We start from the raw sequence: 20165 nt of genomic DNA on the forward strand, positions 1-20165 counted from the left end.
TAATGCTTCCCCAGCAGGATTTGGTAGCCAGGAACACCTCTGCTCCGCTGAACTGCCCCTTGACACCGTCCCTCGGACCCACAAGACCAGGACTGGAGGAAAACCCTTCCTACCTTGCCGCCAAAACCTGGAACTCCCTGCCTCTCCACCTCAGGCTATACTTGTTGCAGACCCAGTTCAGGAAGAATCTCAAGACATGGCTCTTTGACTGAATCTCAGCGCCCATCAGGAAATGAAGTCTCCCCCCTCCCAGCACCCTTAGACCCTCATGGATGAGTACATGCTCTTAACAAACACTGATTCATTGATTGATTGAGGAACCTTGGGCAATGCCTTTTCGACTTACATGGTCCAGTATGTTTGTATTTGCCTGTCCTCCATTTCCCCTGAACCCAAGGTTCTTGAGCTGGGGTGGGCAGAACTCGCGGAGTTTCACTCTATGGAATTTCGCAGAGTTTCACGCCACGGTATTTCGCGAAGTTACATGAAAACTCCACGAGGTTCTGCGGAGTTCCGCGAATGGGCGGAAATCAGCGCTAACTATACCACGTGGCGCGCCAGAGGGCGCTCAAGTAGATTTTCTGTTCAAGTGGCTGCTTTCTCACCGCGAATGGTCTCAACCGCCCGCGTTGGAAAAATCTCGCTTGCTGTCCCAGCTCCCGAAAATCATGCTACAGGATGCCAATTTCCGCTTGCCAACTTCCCGTTGGCAAGCTGTGCGTGAGAAATAACTCTGCCAGGCAGTGGTTGGCGAAATTTGGCCGAAACTCTGAGTTATATGCATACCGCAGAGTGGACAAAACTTTACCGGCGAAGCAGAATTTATCACCCATCCCTACTTTTGAGGAAGGCAAAGACAGATCATTGCAGTCTTATCCTCATTGCTCTGGCGTGGCCCACCAGTATTGGAGCAAACTACTGCACCTATCTGCTCTTCCAGCAAAACCGAACTCATTGAACCTGACCCAACTCATTGAACCTGACAGCATGGAACCTGATCACCTAGAATTCAGCCACTTGCATTTGCCAACAGAATGTAGGAACATCCTAGCGAATGCTACCAACAGAATGTAGGAACATCTTAGCAAATGCACAAACACCAGCTACTGTAAAGACCTACAGCATCAAATTAAAGGTTCCTGTCTCTGGTGCAAAGACAAAGGGTTTCATCCAAACTCACCAAATACTCCTATACTTTTTGGATCTAAGTAAAAAGCGTCTGAAATATTAATCTGTGCTAGTCCTCCTTACAGCAATATCAAGATTTAGAGAAACACAAGTCGCCTCATCCTCTCTGTTCTCTCCGAGAATCATAAAACAATTTATGAAGAGACTGTGGGACACTTTCAAGTGTTTCCATCTATACCATGCCCTCCAGTTTTGTGGGAGCTCAATATAATCTCTAGTCAAGCGATGATACCACACTTTGAACCAATCCGCAAGTTGATATCCTTGAAACCAGCCCTTCTACCACTTACATCCACAAAGAGGGTAGGGGAGATGCTAGCATTCACTGTCAAAAAATCCTTTCTCAGATTCAAAAGAGACACGGTCCTCCTGAGAACTAATTATAAATGTATACTACTGACTTTCACTTGAACAAACCTATAATACTACTTTCACTCTTTCCAATCCAACAACGCCAACAGAAATATAGTTGCATTTTTTAGGCATTCGTAGATGGATCAAGTTCTACACAGACGACACAGCATATGTTCATCATACCAACTGTTTGTGTCTTTCTACCAACCAGGAAGGGGTCCACACACTAAACGGAGCATAGCACGTTGACTCTCAACATGCATCACCCTCTGCTACAACAAAACCAAGTGTCCACTTCAGGTAAGAGTGGCTACAACTGCTCTACTCTGTAGGTATGTGCCTTTAAGACATCTACAGTACAGCTACCTTAAGGAGCAACCACAATTTCACCAAACACTACACTCATTTTCAATGCAGAAGCCAACACAGCAGTGTATTAGGCAGTCCTTCAAAACCTGTTTCAGTAAAGATGAGTCTGCTTCCCACTTTCTTATGTTTCAATTTCTAATTGTTATGAACCGCTTGCTGTGTTGATTCAAGCATGTGAATATATGAAAGATCCAATGGGGGAAAAGATATTAGTTAATTATTTGTAACTTCAGTTCTCCAGTGTTGGCATCCTTCATATATCCACATGCGACCCTCCCTCCTCCCTGGTCAGAGGCTCTTTCATTACATACTCTTCTCAAACATGTGCTATGAAGTCTGAGCTATGGTGGTCTCTAGGGGGAGTAGGAGCGCTAGCTCTTCCGCATAATTGGCTGAAGCTTTGGTTACTTCACATTTGGTAAATGTGCTAGTAAACACACTGTTGAGGCGTATTTCCATTTTAACAATGTTTACTGTTGTTAAAGAATAACCGGGATTCCCAGCTTGACGAATGGGAAAGATTCAAGCAGGTAAATATATGAAAGATATAAACTCAGGAGAACTGAAGTTACTAGTAACTAACTTTTTCTCCATTCCCAAGGTAGATACTAATTTATTTCTCTGTTGCACACCATAATTTGAGTAATGTAGTAACACACCTGTTTATTTCTCCCAATCCTGGACGAGTCTACAGAAAAATGTCATTTTGTTATACGGTTCCTACAAACTTAGGACTGTGTATTTAGAACAGAAAACTTCATAATGTTGAGACTGAGTCTTCTTATATAATCAGTAAATATTGGTCTTTTGGCTAGCTCACAGCACCACATCCAAACCCCTAACCTTTCAGAGTTATCGCTGTTACTAATAACTCTGAGCATGACCACTCTGATTCCCAAGGAAATCGATGAAACAGATCTAACCCTTTCGTTTTGTCACTTTTGCATGCCTGAGGTGTCACAAAGAAAAGATAGAAAATGCCTTTTCAAATGTGTATTGAAAAGCTCTTAACATTTGTAATTAAAGCATCAACTGCAATCATTAGAAAGTTGAGACACCTCATTGTTATAAGCAATTATTAGAGTGGTGAAAAACACAAATAATTCAACCATGTCAATTGTTCATAATGTTACTAAGGTTACTCCTATCTATCACTAATTTGGCTATGCTACAGAGAGGATGACGGGCGTGCCCATCTGTCAGGCCTATCAGAATGACCCAGTCTCATACCTTTGTACTTTGTGTCAGGAAGCTGGCCTCTGTGCATTTAACAAATGCACCCATCTCAATGTGCAGGCCTGCACACTTCTCTTGCGCGGTTATCTTCCTTCTTAGGATGAAGGTCAGGTACAGCAGAACTGCATCTCAGTCACAGCAGCGTTCCCTGACGTCTCTGGTGAAAAGTTAACTTCTCATCGACTTCAGCATGGCCGCTGTTAAAATAATAAAACCGCAAGCTTATCACACTGTGCCAAAGGTGCAGAGCAGCGTCTTACTTTGTCTGGGTAGAAATAGTTGTCTCCCACAAACAAAAAATCAAGAAAAATAAAACAAGAAATCGTGTTTGCAGTTGTTCGATCCTGGAACTAAATGTGCAGACTGCAGGGTGACAGTGGCTATCAGAAATTTGTACATGGCACATTCTCGTATGAAGAAAACCAACATTAGAAAACAATGCTAAGTTTAAACGAAACACCAAAATATAAACTAAATGTAAGCTACATATTCATTTCTTGCAGGGAAGCTGCACCAAAAAGCAGACCAGGGATATGGTTGTAGCAGTGGGTGACTCCAGATTTTAAGCAAGGAGTTGGCTGAGCAAAATTTGGCCAAAATAGCTTCTAATCTGAAATGTGCAATTTTTTTGAAAATTACCCACAGCAGTCAAGATTGCTACCAATATGTCAGAAAGAAAATTATATGTCACATAACTTAACTACAGTAAAAAAACATGTGGAAACTATTACAGTGGTAGGAGCAGTTGTCCGTCAAAATAAGGGAGCACTACATTCTAAAGGAATGAGAGGGTGCTTTAACCATTAAAACTCCTTACTGCCAAGAGTGTTGTTTGGGATAAATTATTATTATTATTTTTTTTATTTGCATTTTACAAAAAAATGACATACAAAAGAAGAAAAAGAAACAGGCAGTCATGATCATAACTTACATAATCTGTGGTAGTACAAAGAGCACGTTTAAATCAATAGGAATATCTCCAGTGGCTAGTACATGTCTAACGAATAACCCATGGTATGCAACCACATCTACGCTGCCGTTTCGACCATACGGCGAGTGTCATGAACATGCAATGATTACCATCATGTGCAGTAGCACTGTACAACATAGTTAGGATCAGGAGGCAGCGCTAATCATGTCCTTTGGCCCTACAGTACCTATGATGTCTGTGGGGGCGTATTGTTAGGCTCCTGTGAACGCCGTAGGTATGCTAATAGGGGTTGCCAAATGTCCACCGGTCTAGAGGCGGGTGGCTGCAATTGAGCATATGTATCGCTGGTAGTGTTGCAATATGTCATGCTGTGCAACCATGTGTGGAGTGTGGGTCTAGTTTTACCTGCCAACCTAAGGGCCACCTCGCGTTTGGCTAGCAGAAGCGCTATCGCTACAAAGCGACGCTGGGATTTGGAGAGGTCATGGACATACCCCAATAGGGCAAGGAGAGGCGATGGTGCTATGTCCATTTCAACCATCTTAGACATCTCACTGAAAATCGATGTCCAGTATACCTCCAACTTGGGAGACGTCCACGTCATATGGGCAAAGTCCGCCTGCGGGGCATTACATTTCGGGCAGGCATCAGACCGCGCTGGGTCAATGCGGTGTAGCTTACTGGGGGTAAGATATACACGCCGCAGAAACTTAAAATGTAGCAATTTATGACGATGGTTCAGCGAGACTTTTCGCGTTTGCTCACAGCAACGCCGCCATTGAAGATCAGTTAAGGGATGTCCAAGATCGCCCTCCCAGGCAGCCCTCACCCCTGTGTCTCTACTTGGTGGTCGTTCTATCGCTCCCTTGTACAGTCTAGCAACCAAGTGATTCCCATCTCCGCTAATGATCCCAGTAAGAAGAGGAAATTCAGTGGGCGCCAATGGGTAGCTCTCAATGCAGGCACGGAGCGCCTTCTGTACACGCATTAGCACAAAATGGTCTAAAGTCGTGGCCTCCCGGAGTCGAGGGTCCTCCGTGCGCGAGAATATATGCCCCCCAGGGAACAAGTCCCCAAAGGTGTGTAACCGAAATTTAGATAGTGTGCGTTTGACTAGCGCCTCCTGCAAGATAGGTATCCAACCGTTGCCGGCCAAGGGTAGTGCGTGAGAGTACAGGGCACTCATGCCAGTCACCTTCGCCAGCTTGCGCCAAGCCCAACTCGTGGTAGATAGTGTTTGAATATCACGTGGATCCCGAGGGAAGCCGCGCGGCAGCAATGTGTGAGGCGGATCCAGAAGGGCCAAGTCCGCCTCAGGCCGATAGAATGGGATCCGGATATCCGTGTTATACCAGTGCCGAGCAAAACTGGCCTGGGCAACCAAATAGTAAATGTGCAAGTTCGGTACGCCAAAACCACCTCTCTCATATGGTAGCACCAAGGTGTCCCATCCAACTCGAGGCTGTCTCCCACCCCACCCCACACCATCCTCCCAAGCAAAGTGCGCAGTCTGGTAAAAAAAATGTTATAGAGAGGGATTGGGATGTTCGCAAAAAGATACAGAAACTGTGGCAACACCACCATTTTTATCAGGGCTATTTGGCCTACCATGGACAGGGGGAGTCGCTACCATCGTTCCACGTTGCTTTCGTGCCTCTCAACCGCTGGGCCATAGTTCAACTGCAAGACACGATCCCGGTCCCTATGGATATGGACACCTAGATACTTGACCGAGTCGTCACTCCAAGTTAATGGGTAGTCCCCCGTTCTGGCGCAAACCGCATCGGTCAGCGGGAGCACCTCTGATTTACCCCAATTGATGTGTAAACCTGACATGGTGTCATATCTAGTAACCTCGCCAAGCAGCGGTGGTAAGTTTTCATCAGGGCGCCGTACATATAATATTATGTCGTCGGCATGCAGTGTGAGCAACAACGGTCGCGTCTTGAATTGTAAACCACGGTGGCTGTGCTTACTCTGTAAATGGCGCACCAACGGGTCTAGCGCCAGTATAAAAAGGAGGGGGGACAGGGGGCATCCCTGCCGCGTCCCACGGGTAAGAGGGAATGCCCTAGTCCGCGTGCCATTGAGGCGGATGCAGGCCGTCGGCTGGGTGTACAACAGTCTGATCACCGCCAAAAACCGTTCAGGGATCCCCAGGGCGCGAATGGTGGCATAAAGGAATGGCCATCCCAGTGAATCGAACGCTTTTTCGGTGTTCACCAGCACCGCTACAGCTGGTAAAGTTGGTTCAATCCTATCAAGAGTGGTAAACAGTGTGCGCGTGTTCAGGGCCGTGGATTTGTGCGGAATAAAGCCCGATTGCGCTGGGGAGATGTGTTGCTCAATAATCAATGAAAGCCTGATGGCAATTACTTTAGCAAGGATTTTATTGTCAAAGTTTAATAGTGACAAGGGCCTGTATGAGGAGCAGTTCAAATGGTCTTTACCGGGTTTAGGTATTAGAATTATGACCGCTTCCCTTAGAGTGGGCGGAAGTATCCCCTTATCCACTGCCTCCTGGAAAACGTCAATAAGATGGGGGACTAACAGATCTTTATACTTTTTATAAAAACAGCCCGTAAAACCGTCCAACCCAGGTGCTTTAGTGCCACCAAGCGCGTCAATGGCATCTGAAATCTCCCCCTCCGTGAAGGGTTCAGCCAGGAACTCCTGATGTGCCTTGCCCAACCAGGAGAGGGAAACCTCGTCCAGGTACTCCTGGCAGTCTTCCAGGGGTGAGTCAGTCCTAGAGGTGTATAGTTCCATATAATATTTCAGCACCTCACGCAACACCCCCACGTTCCCTGTTATCCAGTCCCCAGTCAATGCAGCTATGTATGTGGGTTTACGAGTGCATTGCATCAATCGTGCCAGTGTCCTACCGGGCCGTTCTCCCTCCCCGTACCTACGAGCTATGGCGTATTTACCCAGAAAATTGGCTTCTCTGTCCGCTGCTTCATTGAACTCAGCTAGCAGAGTAGCGCGCCTAAGCATATCAGGGGAGTCCAGTGCACATGCGCTACTGTCAAGGTCCCGAAGTTTGGTCTCTACCTGCGCAAGTGTGAGGCGAAGCGACCGGAGCACACCAGCATGTTTAGAAATGCAGATACCCCTAGCGTATGCCTTAAACGCCTCCCAAAGGGTGGCCTTGGAATCAACGGTACCCACGTTCAATTGGAAGTATTCCACAATAGCTTCTCCCAGTTCAGTTGCAAAAACAGAGTCTTGTAGGGCCATGTCCGGAAATCGCCAAGTGCCCCCCCAGCCCTTGGAATCAGTAAGTGTACCAGTACCGGGGAATGGTCGGACAATGTACGTGGCAAATGCTTAACATCCTTGAGCCAAAGTAACGCGGCCGCCGAAAGGCACCAATAGTCAACGCGCGTCCACGTGTTATGGGGTGCAGAATAGTGCGTGTATCCTAAGTCGCTGCCAGAATGGTGGCGCCAGGCATCTACCAGATCCAATTGTTCAAGGACACCCCACAGGGCACGCCGCGCGCGTGGTTTAGTGGCTGTGGTGCGTGAAGTACTATCCAGCTCCGGGTTAAGGGTCAAATTAAAATCACCTCCCAAATATATATAATCGGCCCCTATGCGAAGAATATGTGAAAAAACTCAGGGTCCTCTATGTTCGGGGCATAAATGTTGACAAAAAGTACAGAGTGCTCCAGCATGCAGCCCTTAACCAACACATCTGCCGCCCTCATCCCTGTATGGCAGTCTATTGTGGATGAGCACAGCCACTCCTCTGGCATAGGCGCTATAACCAGCAAAATATCTATGGGATCCCCAGGCAGCAGCAACTAATGGGGTGAAATTTTTAGTCGGATGGGTCTCCTGCAGGAAGGCGACATCCACCTGGTGGCGCTGTAAATAATTTGTCACTAGCTTACATTTGCGGGCGTTATTAAGACCTCGGACATTCCAAGATATCAGAGACACATCAGCCGCTGCCAAAACATTACTAGCCATAGTCCACTGCAAAAAGAGTAAATAACTTCCCTATTCGCACAATAGGTATGCTAAGCCGCAAGGTGTACATAATACCACATATAGCACGCAAACGTGACTGACTGTCCCAAACCCCACTCATCCGCCCCACCATATGTGGGGGGAAGGACCCCATCCCACATCACAACTTCAAAATATAACTGCAAACCAAAAACCCCAGCAATGAACCCCCAAAACAGCAAATAAATGTGCATCCGCACGTGGGAGGTGGCAACACCCCGCCATAACCCCATACCATATCATAACAGAACAACATAGTCACACATCTGTGGCGGCACAACCTGTGGGTCCATCAAGCGTTACTAGGAGGAGCTTCAACAAAAATTGTAACGTGGTGAGCAATGTCTACAGCTACAATAGAGGAGCACAACAGATGGAGCTAACCGGTACCAAACAGGTCCGCACTTGCTCTTGAGTTCGGAATGCCCTGAGAGTGCGATGGAGATGCACCAGAGTTCTTCTTCGCAGCGTTCGCATATTGGTGGCAAAACTCCTGAGCTGCATGGGGGGTGTCAAAAACCCGAGACCGTCCATCCACATCCACCATTAGACGCGCAGGGTACAGCATTCCGTATTGCAGGCCAAGCTTCCGCAGTGCAGCCTTAAACCCCGCATATTTCCGGCGCGCCTCCTGCACCATCGCTGTGAAATCAGGGAAGAGGGAGATGGTAGAGCCCTGCCAGTGCAGTTGCCCCTTTTCTCTGGCCAACCGCAGAGCAGCATCCCTGTCCCTAAAATTCAAAAGGCGTGCTAGAATTGGGCGTGGAGGACACCCCGGATTCGGTCGAGGCCCATGGATGCGGTGCACACGTTCTACAACAAAAGTATCGGTGAATGAGTCCCTGCCAAAGAGTTCTGTGAGCAGTTTTTCAACAAACAGATCGACCCTGCCGGTGCTTGTTGACTCAGCCACTACCCTAAATGCGGATATTATTCCTGCGCCCCCGGGCCTCCAAATCCTCATTCTTCATCGCCACCGTTTTAAGGAGCCTCTCCATCCTCTCATACTTTTTGGCAGTTTGGGCCGCACCATCCTCCAGGTCTGAAATTCTACTTTCTGCCGCTGTCAGACGCCCCTCATGTTTGTCCAACCGGGCCCCCATCGCATACAGACGCTGGTCGAGGGCATCAAATCTGGTGTCGAGGGCCTTGAATCCTGCCCGCAGCTCAGCCAGGAGACTCTCCGTGCCCGCCGCCATCGCGGGACCTCGCCGCCCTCCGCCATGATAGACTGTTGCGCCGCTGTGCTGGGCCCCGAAGCTTTGAAAGGGAGTGTACTCTGTCGGGGTTCCTTACGCCCCATACCCCCTGTACTGGCTGCACAGCGTGAGGAGGGGCGGCTAGAAGCAGTACAACGAGTCAGCCACCGGCCACTGTGGTCTCAGATACGTAGAGGACAAAGACGAGGCAGGGTCGCAGTCCCCTGGGCAGCTATCATGCCGTCAGTCACCCCTGCAGCACCCAGAGTGACCAACGGCGGGGAAGGACAGAAGCCCGAGCCGTGTGGCACCAATAGGCAGCACATCCGAACAAACACAGGCTCCACAGGCGAGCAATGACGCAGTGCCAGAAGAGAAGGTGCAGGGCATCCACACAGGCCAAACACAGGGCGGGGCACCAGTAAACTTCACTATAGGCAGCAGTGGAGGAGGGCCTCAACGGGGGCCTCAGTGGGGGCCTCACAGGATGGGTTCATGTGGCATCCGCAGTCATGGGCCATAGATGAAACTGAGGGGCGGGGGGGGTCCCGGTCACAGCCACGGGCAGGGCTCCAGCCGGGCGCCGGTCTGCCAACACACACGCGGCCCCTGACACCGTGGGGCCTCCGGGGGGCCTCCGCTAAAGCCCACATACAGCCTCAGTATTTAAGGGGCTGCTGCCAACCCCCGAAGCCCCCCCCCCCCCCGCCGCCGCTTACCGCCTCTGCAACCGGCGTCACGGCAATTCCTCCGATGCGGCACCGCCACCGACCGAGGCCCAGCCCACCGCAGCACGCAAGGCCCCGGCTTCAGGTCCAGTCCTAGGCCCAACCACTCAGCATCTTTCCACTCACGGCGCCATTCCGCTCCACAAGCAATGAGCGGTCCGGAGCTGCAGCTGCCGCTTCCCACCGACCTCACTCGCCTTCAGGGGACAGGGGACATTTTCGCGGCGATATCAAAATCAGCGCCGCCACAGATGGAGCTGGAAAGAAGGGCTACAACAGAGCTACCAGCCCACGCAGCCATCACGGTCGGCGGCTAGGCCACGCCCTCCTTGTTTGGGATAATTAAGATTCAGCCATTCGCTTAGCTATATACTGGCAATGGGAGCACAGCACAATATTTAATTACTGCTTAGTAGGTTTGTAGGTAGTGATGAACACTGCCTTAGTTTCGGGGCAAACAACCTTGCCTTTAGGATATTTCTCTGTGGAATAGCCACTGGCTTGAAGCGTGCTTTGGTGGATTTTCCTCAGTGAATTGCCCTAAAACCCTGGTACATTTCTCTGCAAATCAAGGAAGATCTATCTCTCGTTGGAAGTCACCTCTCACTTTTTCAACTGCTGCGATTTCCCCCGTCCCACTGGACCAGTGCATTCTTAATGTAGTCCTAAAAATATCTTCTCCAGTTCCTTACATTTTTCACTACAACATTTCAGAAAACTTCTCCAGACCTCATTCAGTAGTCTATGAAAAACATAGAGATGGTTGTGTTTCTACCAAAGTGGTTCTACTCTAGGTACATGATCGTCGCAAAAATTAACCAGACAATAGTTTTATTTCAGATAGATACGTTTAGAACTTTGTGGTGGATACATTCCACATAGTTTATGTCACTCACATTTTGGAGTTACATCAAGTCTAGTATAGTAGCATCCTTTATTCCTCTTCAATGAGTTCACCGTTATCCTTGCCCGAGCAGCAGGCTTATGAGTGTGCAGTTTCTGTAGAATGTGGACAAAAACCTTCAGTTTGTTTGTGATACTGTTCACAACTCTCTGTATACATGAAGAAGTCCTAAGTGTCCCTTGTCAAAAGCTTCAGTATGCAATTTGCAATATATCTCTAGAATTGTCCTATGCTTCATCAGAGAGGGTAGAATCCTTAAGGCAAACTATCGGACACTTCAGGTCAAGCACTCAGATTAATGTGAATTTGGTAAAGCGTACTCTGATCCTAGAAGGCTCCCTAGGGATAATAACACCAAAAGGAGAAACAGGCAGGAAACTACGTTACATTTTGTCTCTTGAAAGACTCAACTTGTGAGTGGTTTGCTGAATGTAGATCGAATAGGTTGGGATCATGAGGAAAATGGCAATCCCTACCAAAGGTTAGGTTCCATAAGAATGAAAGAATCTCTTTAAATTCTAATGTTATTACCTTTCGGAATTTCTAAAAATTCTGAGAGGAAAAGTTAAAAGCATGCTTAGGGCTACACCTAACAAGCTATATGGATAGAAATACTGGATGATTGTTGTAAGGCATTTATTGGAAAAGGAAAGGGATTTTAAAAGAGCCCATTTATGAACTGGGGGCCAAGGGAGAGTGTGAAGATGAGATAAAACAGAAAATCTCTTGTTGAGGCCTAGATTAGACTTCCTCACCAGGAGCCAGAGTTTGTCACTAATCACATCCTCCAAAACCACATTGAATAGACCTATCCGCTTCATCCTGTAAAATCTGCAGGCGATACAAAAAGTCACAGATAAATTGCATTGTCGTACTCATGACATAATGTAATACCATAGGTTTCCATCTCTCTCTCTCTTTCACCAATATCTTCAAAAGTGCCAAACAAGTAGAAGCAATTTTGTTTATTTTAGGTTATTGCTGGGCCTTATGGTTTATAGCATTCATGTTAGTTTAATTGCCTGATTACCCAAGTGAAAATGAGTCACTAAGCTTCGTCCAGCTAAGCACTGTGACCCAAAGTAATGAACTACCAGTCAAGATTCTTATTGAAAAAGAATTCCAGACTGTTACTCATTGAAGCTTCTGTGATTAAAACATCCATTGATGAAAACATCCATAGTGATTAATTCTTGAAGCCACAAGCCATTCGGATACAGCCAAAAAACAAAGGAACTCCCGACTATTTCTGAGTAATTAAATATTCTTTTGTTTCTCTTTTGCAACACTTCATAATCTGCTCTGGAAGCACAAGGGCCTTTTCTCATCTTCCTTTGCAAACATGTTTGTCTGGGTGAACAGAACCATCAAATAAATGGGAGCCAATAAACAGTGGCCTGAAAAGTACAAACCATTGTTTTAAAAACAAATTTTTATTGTCAATTTGCACAATAAACGCAGGGCTCTGTACCCCAGAGATCACTGCAGTATCCAGTTATACATTGGCATGACCGCAATTGACCTTTTTATAAACAAAACAACCACAATCTTTGACATTGAGTGTCGTTCCGGATATCAACCCCACTCACCCTAACTCCCCCAACCCCCCCTGTGTTGCACAATCCCCACTGATGACCGCCCACCCGCCGATAACCAAGGACCAAAAAGGAGAGAAACAGACAAAATACCAGAAATGAAGAAAGACCATCCCGCTCTTAGCACACACACGCCCCAGGCAACCCCCCAGGTGCCAGGCCCAACCACCCTATCTCTACCCTCATTCCACTGGGATATCCTCTGTTGCAATCGGAAGCTCCAGCCACAGGCCTCTATAGTCTGCCCACCGCTTCCATATTTTGTAATGCTTACGTGGACATTCCCGGGCCACAAAGACGGGCTGCTCCAGCCCCATGCAGAAGTCCAGGCCATTTTTCCAGGCGGCCACCGAGGGGGCCCACGTGTCCTTCCACATCCTGGCAATATCACGTTTCGCCAACGTGCGGCCCAGCTGCATAAGATGCCGTTTATAAATATTGCCCCCGATCCCGTCCATCACATGCAGCAGGGCGAGCTGTGGCGTGCGTGGGAGCAACCACCCCAAAACCTCAGATAGGCAAGAAAAAACTCCCCTCCAGAAACGATCCAGCGACGAGCATTGCCAGACCGTATGCAGGAATGTGCCCTCTGCCCCACCACACCGGAGGCATTCCGGGGAGGCAACCAGGCCCGCCCGATACAGTCGAACCCGAGTATAGTAAACCAGTGGAGGTACTTCAATTGGATGAGTCGGAGGCGCATCGCTATGGCCCTCCAATCTTCTTCCTCCAACGTACCCACATCCTCCTCCCACACCTTCCGTAGCTTTTCCAACGCAGGCACACTGTGGGTGGCCAGGGACAGATCTATCCGCAAGATCTTTTTGGTTTCGAGGTCACACATGAAGACCTTCGCCTCCAACGGGCTAAACTCTGGGATGGAATAGAGACCCTCCAGGCTGGGGGAAAGCGCATGGCGGAGCTGGAGGTACCGGTAAAACTGTGTCCGAGGCATGCAAAACCCATTCCGCACTACATCTCCCAGGGTGGAAATACCCATGGCATCCCATCCCCTGAAGCCCTGTAGGGCCACCAGGTCAGGCAGGCATCCGTTGTGCCACAGAGGAGTTTCCCTAGTTAGTGTATTCCACCACCCCATTCTTCTTAGAGACTGCCGCCAGATTTGGAAGACTACCTTTGACACCGGCGGCAGCGCACCCCGCAAACGTCGCCGAGTAGAGGATTGTGTGGAGAGTGTAATGACCCATTAGGTGCCGCTCCAATGCATAGGCCGGGTCCCCCCTGTCCCCATACCACCACTCATTGAGGACTAACAGATGTGAGGCCTGGTAGTATGAAAGAATATCTGAGGTCGCCAGGCTTCCACAGTAGGTGGAGAAAAAGCATGTGCGCAACGCCACACGCACCGCCACCTGCCCCCAAAGGAACCGGCCCAGCACTGAATTCAGCAGTCGGAACCAGCGAGGCGCGATCGGGAATGGGTGATTCTGTAATTGATATAGCAGGCGGGGGAGCGCAACCATCTTAAAGATCGCCGATCTACCATATATAGTTAGAGGCATTCGGGACCAGGACTTAATGTCTGCACGGACGCGCTCCCATACCGGTGCCAAGTTCCGCTCCCACAATATCGCCGGCACCTCTGACAGGAAGACTCCCAGATATTTAAGTCCTCCCTCCGCTACCCGTAGCGCAGACGCCCACGGGCTCACTCTCACCCGAGGTCCCAAGACCCACAGCGTGGACTTGCAGGGGTTCATATACAACCCGGTCGTTTCCCCGAATATTTGCATGATCTCCAGGATGCGCGGCCCCGACCTGTCCAATGCCGTTAAAAAGAAGAGTACATCATCCGCATATAATGCGATCCTGTCAGATAGACCTGGGTCCCACACAAATCCCTTCAACTGTGTATCTATACGCACCCAGGCCGCCAACAGCTCCATGGCGAGGGCGAATAGATAGGGCGACAGGGGGCACCCCTGTCTGGTGCCCCGTCGGATGGGAAAGCTGGACGAGACCGCTCCCGCCACGCGGACCGAAGCTGTCAATTCGGTATACAGGAGCATCACATACGACAGGAACCGAGGGCCAAGATTAAGCCGACGAAGGAGGGCGAACATATAAACCCAGCTCAGGGAATCAAATGCCCTGTCCATGTCCGCCAGTAGGAGCGCAGCCGGCTCCCCGTCTGTCGGACCGCTGCCAGTGCTACATGTGCCCGCCGTATGTTGTGCTGCGTCGCCCTCTGAGGCATGAACCCGGCCTGGTCCGGGTGGTCCAAAGCCGAAATGTGGGGCAGGAGGCGATTAGCCAGGGCATTGGCCAAAACCTTGGCCTCAACATTAAGGAGGGAGATAGGGCGGTATGAAGCATGCTGTTCCGGGGGCCGACCAGGCTTATGGAACACCACCACCTCTGCATGTCGCCAGTCCGGTGGGAGCCGACCGGCCTCCCTGGCCTCCTCAACCGCTGCCCGATAATAAGATGCTAGTTGTAAATTGTATCGACGATGGAACTCACTGGGGAACCCATTGGGTCCCGGTGCCTTCCCTGAATTGAGCTCACCCAGGGCCTTACCCAGTTCCTCCTCCGAGAGGGGGAGCTCCAGCTGCTGGCGCGTCTCATCGGACGCCGCTCTGGGCGGGAGGTCCTCAATGAATTTGTCTACCGTTGCCTCCGGTAAACACTCCTGAGGGGCGTATAAATCCGCGTAGTAGGTGGTGAAACTCTCCGCTATGGTCATAGGGTCAATTATCGGCGCCCCCCCCCTCTCATCCAGCACCCCCGGGATGGCCTGGGGATGAAAAGCACCCTGGCAGAGCCGATGTAGCATCTTGCTCGACTTGTCGCCCCATTGACAAATTCTGCTATGTGTTGCTAGCCATATTTGGCGAGCCTCATCCATCAGGAGAGAGGCATAGGACCGCTGCGCCAGCAGTAGCTGTCACACCTCTGGTCCGGCTCCGCGCTCAAGTGCTTCCACCTCCGCCTCAGCCCTAACCAACTCATCTCGACGCTTTCTACGAGCCGCCACGCACCATGCAATGTCCACCTCTCCTAGAGTGGGCTTCAGCGCCTCCCAAAGTGTTACTGCACTGGAGATCGACCCCACATTAGCGACAAAGTAGTCCGCAACCGCCTCCCTCATAAGCCTCTCGTAGTCGTCATTCTGCAAGTTCCATACTGCTAGTCGCCAGCGAAAGGGTTGCAGCCCCCTACCCAGCTGCTGCGCCACGAACACTGGTGAGTGGTCCGACAGTCCCCTAGGAAGGATCCCAGCGGACCTTACCCGCGTTGCAGTCGCCCGGGGGGGCCGAAAACATAGTCTATCCTGGAGAAAGTCTTATGGACCGCTGAGAGGTACGTAAATTCCCTCCTATCCCCGTGCACGTGCCGCCAGGTGTCTACCCAATCGAGGCTCATAACCAGAGAATGCAATTTCGTGGGTTGAGTGCCACCCAGACCCCCTCCTGCCCTGCAATACAAACCATTGTTTGAGGATGTAATTGCACTAAAACTGATGTCGTTCATCGTTTTACTCTTCTTACTTTGATTGATGTACATAATAGTTATTACACGTTTAGGATGGGTCCTGGAGGCAGGGCCACGTTCTGCCACTTAAGGACAATCAGGGTCACAGCATTTTTCTGAATTAGATGATTAGGTCAATATCTCACCTTAAAAGGGACTGTGTTCAAAATAGGGTGCCCATTTGCAAAGAAACCACAAGGCTGTTTAAAGGATAGGAACGATTTATAAGTCTGGCAAGAGTGTGGATCACAATGTAAGGGTTTGTCCTGTTTGAGATGGGTCTCTCTCATCCTCACTTAGCCCTTCTCTAACTGCCTTTCCAAACCTGTGCCTTTCTTATGTGATCCTCTTACTTCGCTGCCAAAGTTCATCCAATCATTTAAACATTGCTGGGACTTGTGTTCCTACTGTTTGCCTTTTCCAATACAGTTATTTCTCTGACCCTCTTGGTGAGTTGATAGTTCATGTGCTTTTTACCCTCATCACTTGTCCTGTCTGTCAAACTACAGCAGTGAAAGCGGCATTTGCTTAGCTCTCAGTTTGAGCTTGTGTCTGCTAGCAATAATAATAGAAATGTTCTTTAGTGTTCTGTTGTGCTCAGTAAAAGTATGAAATACCCACAGTAAATTGGGACACTTTTCACCTCTTAGTTACTTCTGTCGTGGCCTATAGCCCAATAGCCTACTTTCGGACTCCCCATTCCTAGAATTTATCAATGGCCCGAATCTTGCACTCACCCTTTGGCATGTGTACACTTTACTTCTTCTGAGCCCACTTTTGCCTGTTTCCCCCAAGCCAGCTTTTTCCTAGTCAGGCTTTTTTGTGCCGCATACTCGAGCCTGCTTTTCCCTGCCCCACCTGAACCTTCTTGTATATGGCCCCACAGCTAAAACCTCCCTGCTTCCCTGCCAGAGCTTGCTAGCTGTTTTAAAACTCTCCCCTCCATAGCTGTGGGCTTTCATAGTTTCCTCTGTGGACTGATTCTACCTTAAAACCCCTCTCTCATAGCAGATTGTCCTCTCGTTCCACCCTCTTAATGCTGACGTGAACCGTCTCTGCCCGCCCTGCTGTACAAGCCTCATCTTCATCATCCCTTTGATGACGGATCTTCCCTGCCACCGCTGAACAGACTCTTTCCTGCTGTTATGCCAGCCACCTTGTTCCTGTCCCGCTCATTTTGAGTCCGCTGTCCCAGCTTTCCGAGCCACCCTTTCTTTACTTCTGTTCTTGGCACCTCTATTCTTCAGCCTCCTGTTCCTCCCCTCAATGTAGTCCTCAGCTCCCCCACTTCTCCCTTGCCTGTGCCTGCTCTTCTTTGTTCCCCTAAGTCTACTCTTTCATGTCCCCCTAGGCCTGCCCTTTCTTGTCCCCCCTAGGCCTGCCCTTTCTTGTCCCCCCTAGGCCTGCCCTTTCTTGTCCCCCTAATCCTGCTTTTTCTTGTCCCCCTAATCCTGCTCTTTCTTGTCCCCCTAGGCCTGCTCTTTCTTGTCCCCCTAGGCCTGCTCTTCTTTGTTCCTTTAGGCTTGCTATATTTCATGCCTCCTCAAGCATGCTCTTCCCTATCTTTCCCTCGAGCCTGCTTTTCCCTTGTTTCTCTCAGGCTGCTTTTTGATTGTCTTCCTAGATTCTGCTGTTCCTTGTTGCCCCCACGACCTCCCCCCCCCCCCCCAGAGGCTGCTTTTCCCTGATCTGCCTCCACCTGAGGCTGAATTTCACTTGCCCATCTCGAATGAGGCTAATTTACGCATGTATTGTTAAACCCTCCCCCCCCCCCCCCCCCCATGTCCCCTCCCAGTTGCTTTTCCTCCAAACCCCATCGCCCAAGGCTGCTTTTCCTCCAAACCCATCTCCCAAGGCTGCTTCTTTCATCTATTCTGCTTGGGCTGCTTTTCCTTTTCCCACGTTGTGCTTGTGGGGGCTGTTTTTCGCCTGTCGCACCCATGGAGACTGTTTTTCCCCTTTCATGCCCAAAGGAGGGGTAGGGGGTCAGCTTTTCACCGCCCCCTAACTGCCACTATGCCCACACTTAGGTGATACCACCGTATTTACTGTTGGTGGTACCTTTGCCATCTGTAATGCAGCCTGCTTATTCTCCATAGGGGCTATGGATTTGTGAAGTTTTCAGATGAATTGGACCAGAAGCGAGCTCTGGCAGAGTGCCAGGGTAGTCCTGGCCTGGGGTCTCTACCCATCCGTCTGCGTGTGGCCATAGCCAAACCGTAAGTACCCTGCAGCAGCTGGGCAGTTCAGTTACCCCACTGTTACCAGTGTAATTGTGACTTTTCAGAACCTGAAATCCAAAAAGTAAATGGAAAAATGCTAAATGTTTTGTTCATTCTCACCCTTTATGCAAGTACTCCACTTTTGTTTTTAGAATGACATTCCTTTTTAAATAAAAGAAGTTTCCTGAAAAAGAGAAAATAAATTCTCCTATAGTATTTTTGACAGTTACAAGCATGTTTTTTTCCTATTCTAAGTGCGTCCAGTGTTTGAGCCTGTACTACACACCATTTTAAACCGCCCTTTTGTTGGAAGTGGGATCAATTTTTGTATGCTTTCTGTTGCCGTTGTTCCAAAATCCAGTCCTGTGACATCAGAGGCCCACCACCCCATGATAACATTGAGTTTTGATACCAGCTAGACCTGATAAAAGGATGTTTGAACTTGTTGGACTATGAATTTAAATGCAGAGAATGAAATAGTTTAGAAAATCTGCCTTTTTGCATGTTCTCCCTGTGCTTTTTGATCTTTTTGTACCTAGATCTCTGAGCAGTGAGAAACTGCTGAACATGCTTTCACTGTATGCTGTATTTTCCATTGAACTTGGTAACAGCTTTGGTAATCCAGTTGGCATATTTTACTTTTATGAAAGACCGCATTAAAGTGCTCTCAAAAGTGTGCCAGTGTCATAGAAGGTAGAGTGTAGACACATATTGGTCTGAAACTGCCATTACAAAGGCCAGCATTAAACTGTGTTACACTGAGAGTGGAGGCTTCAGCGTTCTAGTGTCAATCAAATATTTTTTGCATTGACATAATGTATTTGCTATTAAATAAGTCAATTGAACTGTACTTTGTACCAGCAAGATCCAGCTGTACAGTGTGCAAACATGTGCAATTGTGGGACTTAAACATAGGATGCCTATCTTGTTCCTTGTAAAACCACCAGCAGTAACTACTGTGTGAGTGCATGAGTTAAACCAGGCTTTGGATTAGCCATTCCTCTGACATTTTACTGTTTAAGAAAAATAACAATAGTTTTACAATATGGGTTTTTATTTCAAAAGTCGAAAGAATGATCTGTATAAACGTTACTTACTCACTACTTAAACTGGTTAAAAAACAGTTCTATAACAGAAGGAAATTACAGCTTGAATGCACTCAACAAATAACCTAGTTCAAACAGAATATTCGTTTCCTCAAAATTCATCAATTGAAAGTGTGCACCCGGTAGGGGGCTCTGTCAACCTCCTCATACAAATGTAGATAACAAAACTTGGATGATTATCCAAGGATTCCAAGTGCACTACTCTGGAGTCACTTAATCCTAAGTGTACTAATAATTACATTTACCTAGATTAATATTTCATAAATAGTACAACGATCATAAATGGAGTTAAACTTGGAGTCCAACAAGTGTATCAGAACACTTCAGAAATCATCAGACGCAGAAAATGTCAAGTAACAAAATCTGCTTTTATTCAGTCGATTGCAGATACTCTTCATAAAAGAACACAATGGTGCTTTAACTCCGCAATCCAAATCAGCTGAAAACATCTTTTCCCAATGCATTTCGGGCCTGAAATATTCCCTTCGTCAGGGGAATCTAGAACATCAATAATCCCAAAAAATATTTCCACAATCTTGAATCATACTGAAAGTTACGAACACAAAAATAATCATTGGGAGCTCATGAGAAAGACAGGCTAGAGTAAAGTCCCTTGAGAAAACCTTAAAAAACTAACTACCCAACATGCAGTGCTGTAATAAAAGAAATAATTTGTGTACCTGCTGAGACCGCCAAGATCTGGACGCACTCTAAATGTACAGGCACAAAACTGTGTGATCAGCTGTGAAAATAGATAAATGTACTGTGTGTACTAACTCAAAACGGGTCTGTGAATAACACCAGTGCTCAACAAAAAAACGA

The 20165-nt window shown here is 48.3% G+C and overlaps 1 protein-coding gene across 2 annotated transcripts in view; it reads left to right on the forward strand.

Moving 5' to 3' along the window:
* The window catches only part of TRNAU1AP (tRNA selenocysteine 1 associated protein 1), a 203773-nt gene that overhangs the window by 59774 nt on the left and 123834 nt on the right, over nt 1-20165 (forward strand). For both annotated transcript variants that reach the window (XM_085647623.1, XM_085647624.1), the window contains one exon: nt 18115-18234. In XM_085647623.1, the coding sequence (XP_085503749.1) occupies nt 18115-18234 (120 nt within the window). The remainder of the gene's footprint in view (nt 1-18114; nt 18235-20165) is intronic.

The sequence above is a fragment of the Triturus cristatus genome, chromosome 3_2 (assembly GCF_964204655.1).
Source record: "Triturus cristatus chromosome 3_2, aTriCri1.1, whole genome shotgun sequence".
Taxonomy (NCBI): domain Eukaryota; kingdom Metazoa; phylum Chordata; class Amphibia; order Caudata; family Salamandridae; genus Triturus; species Triturus cristatus.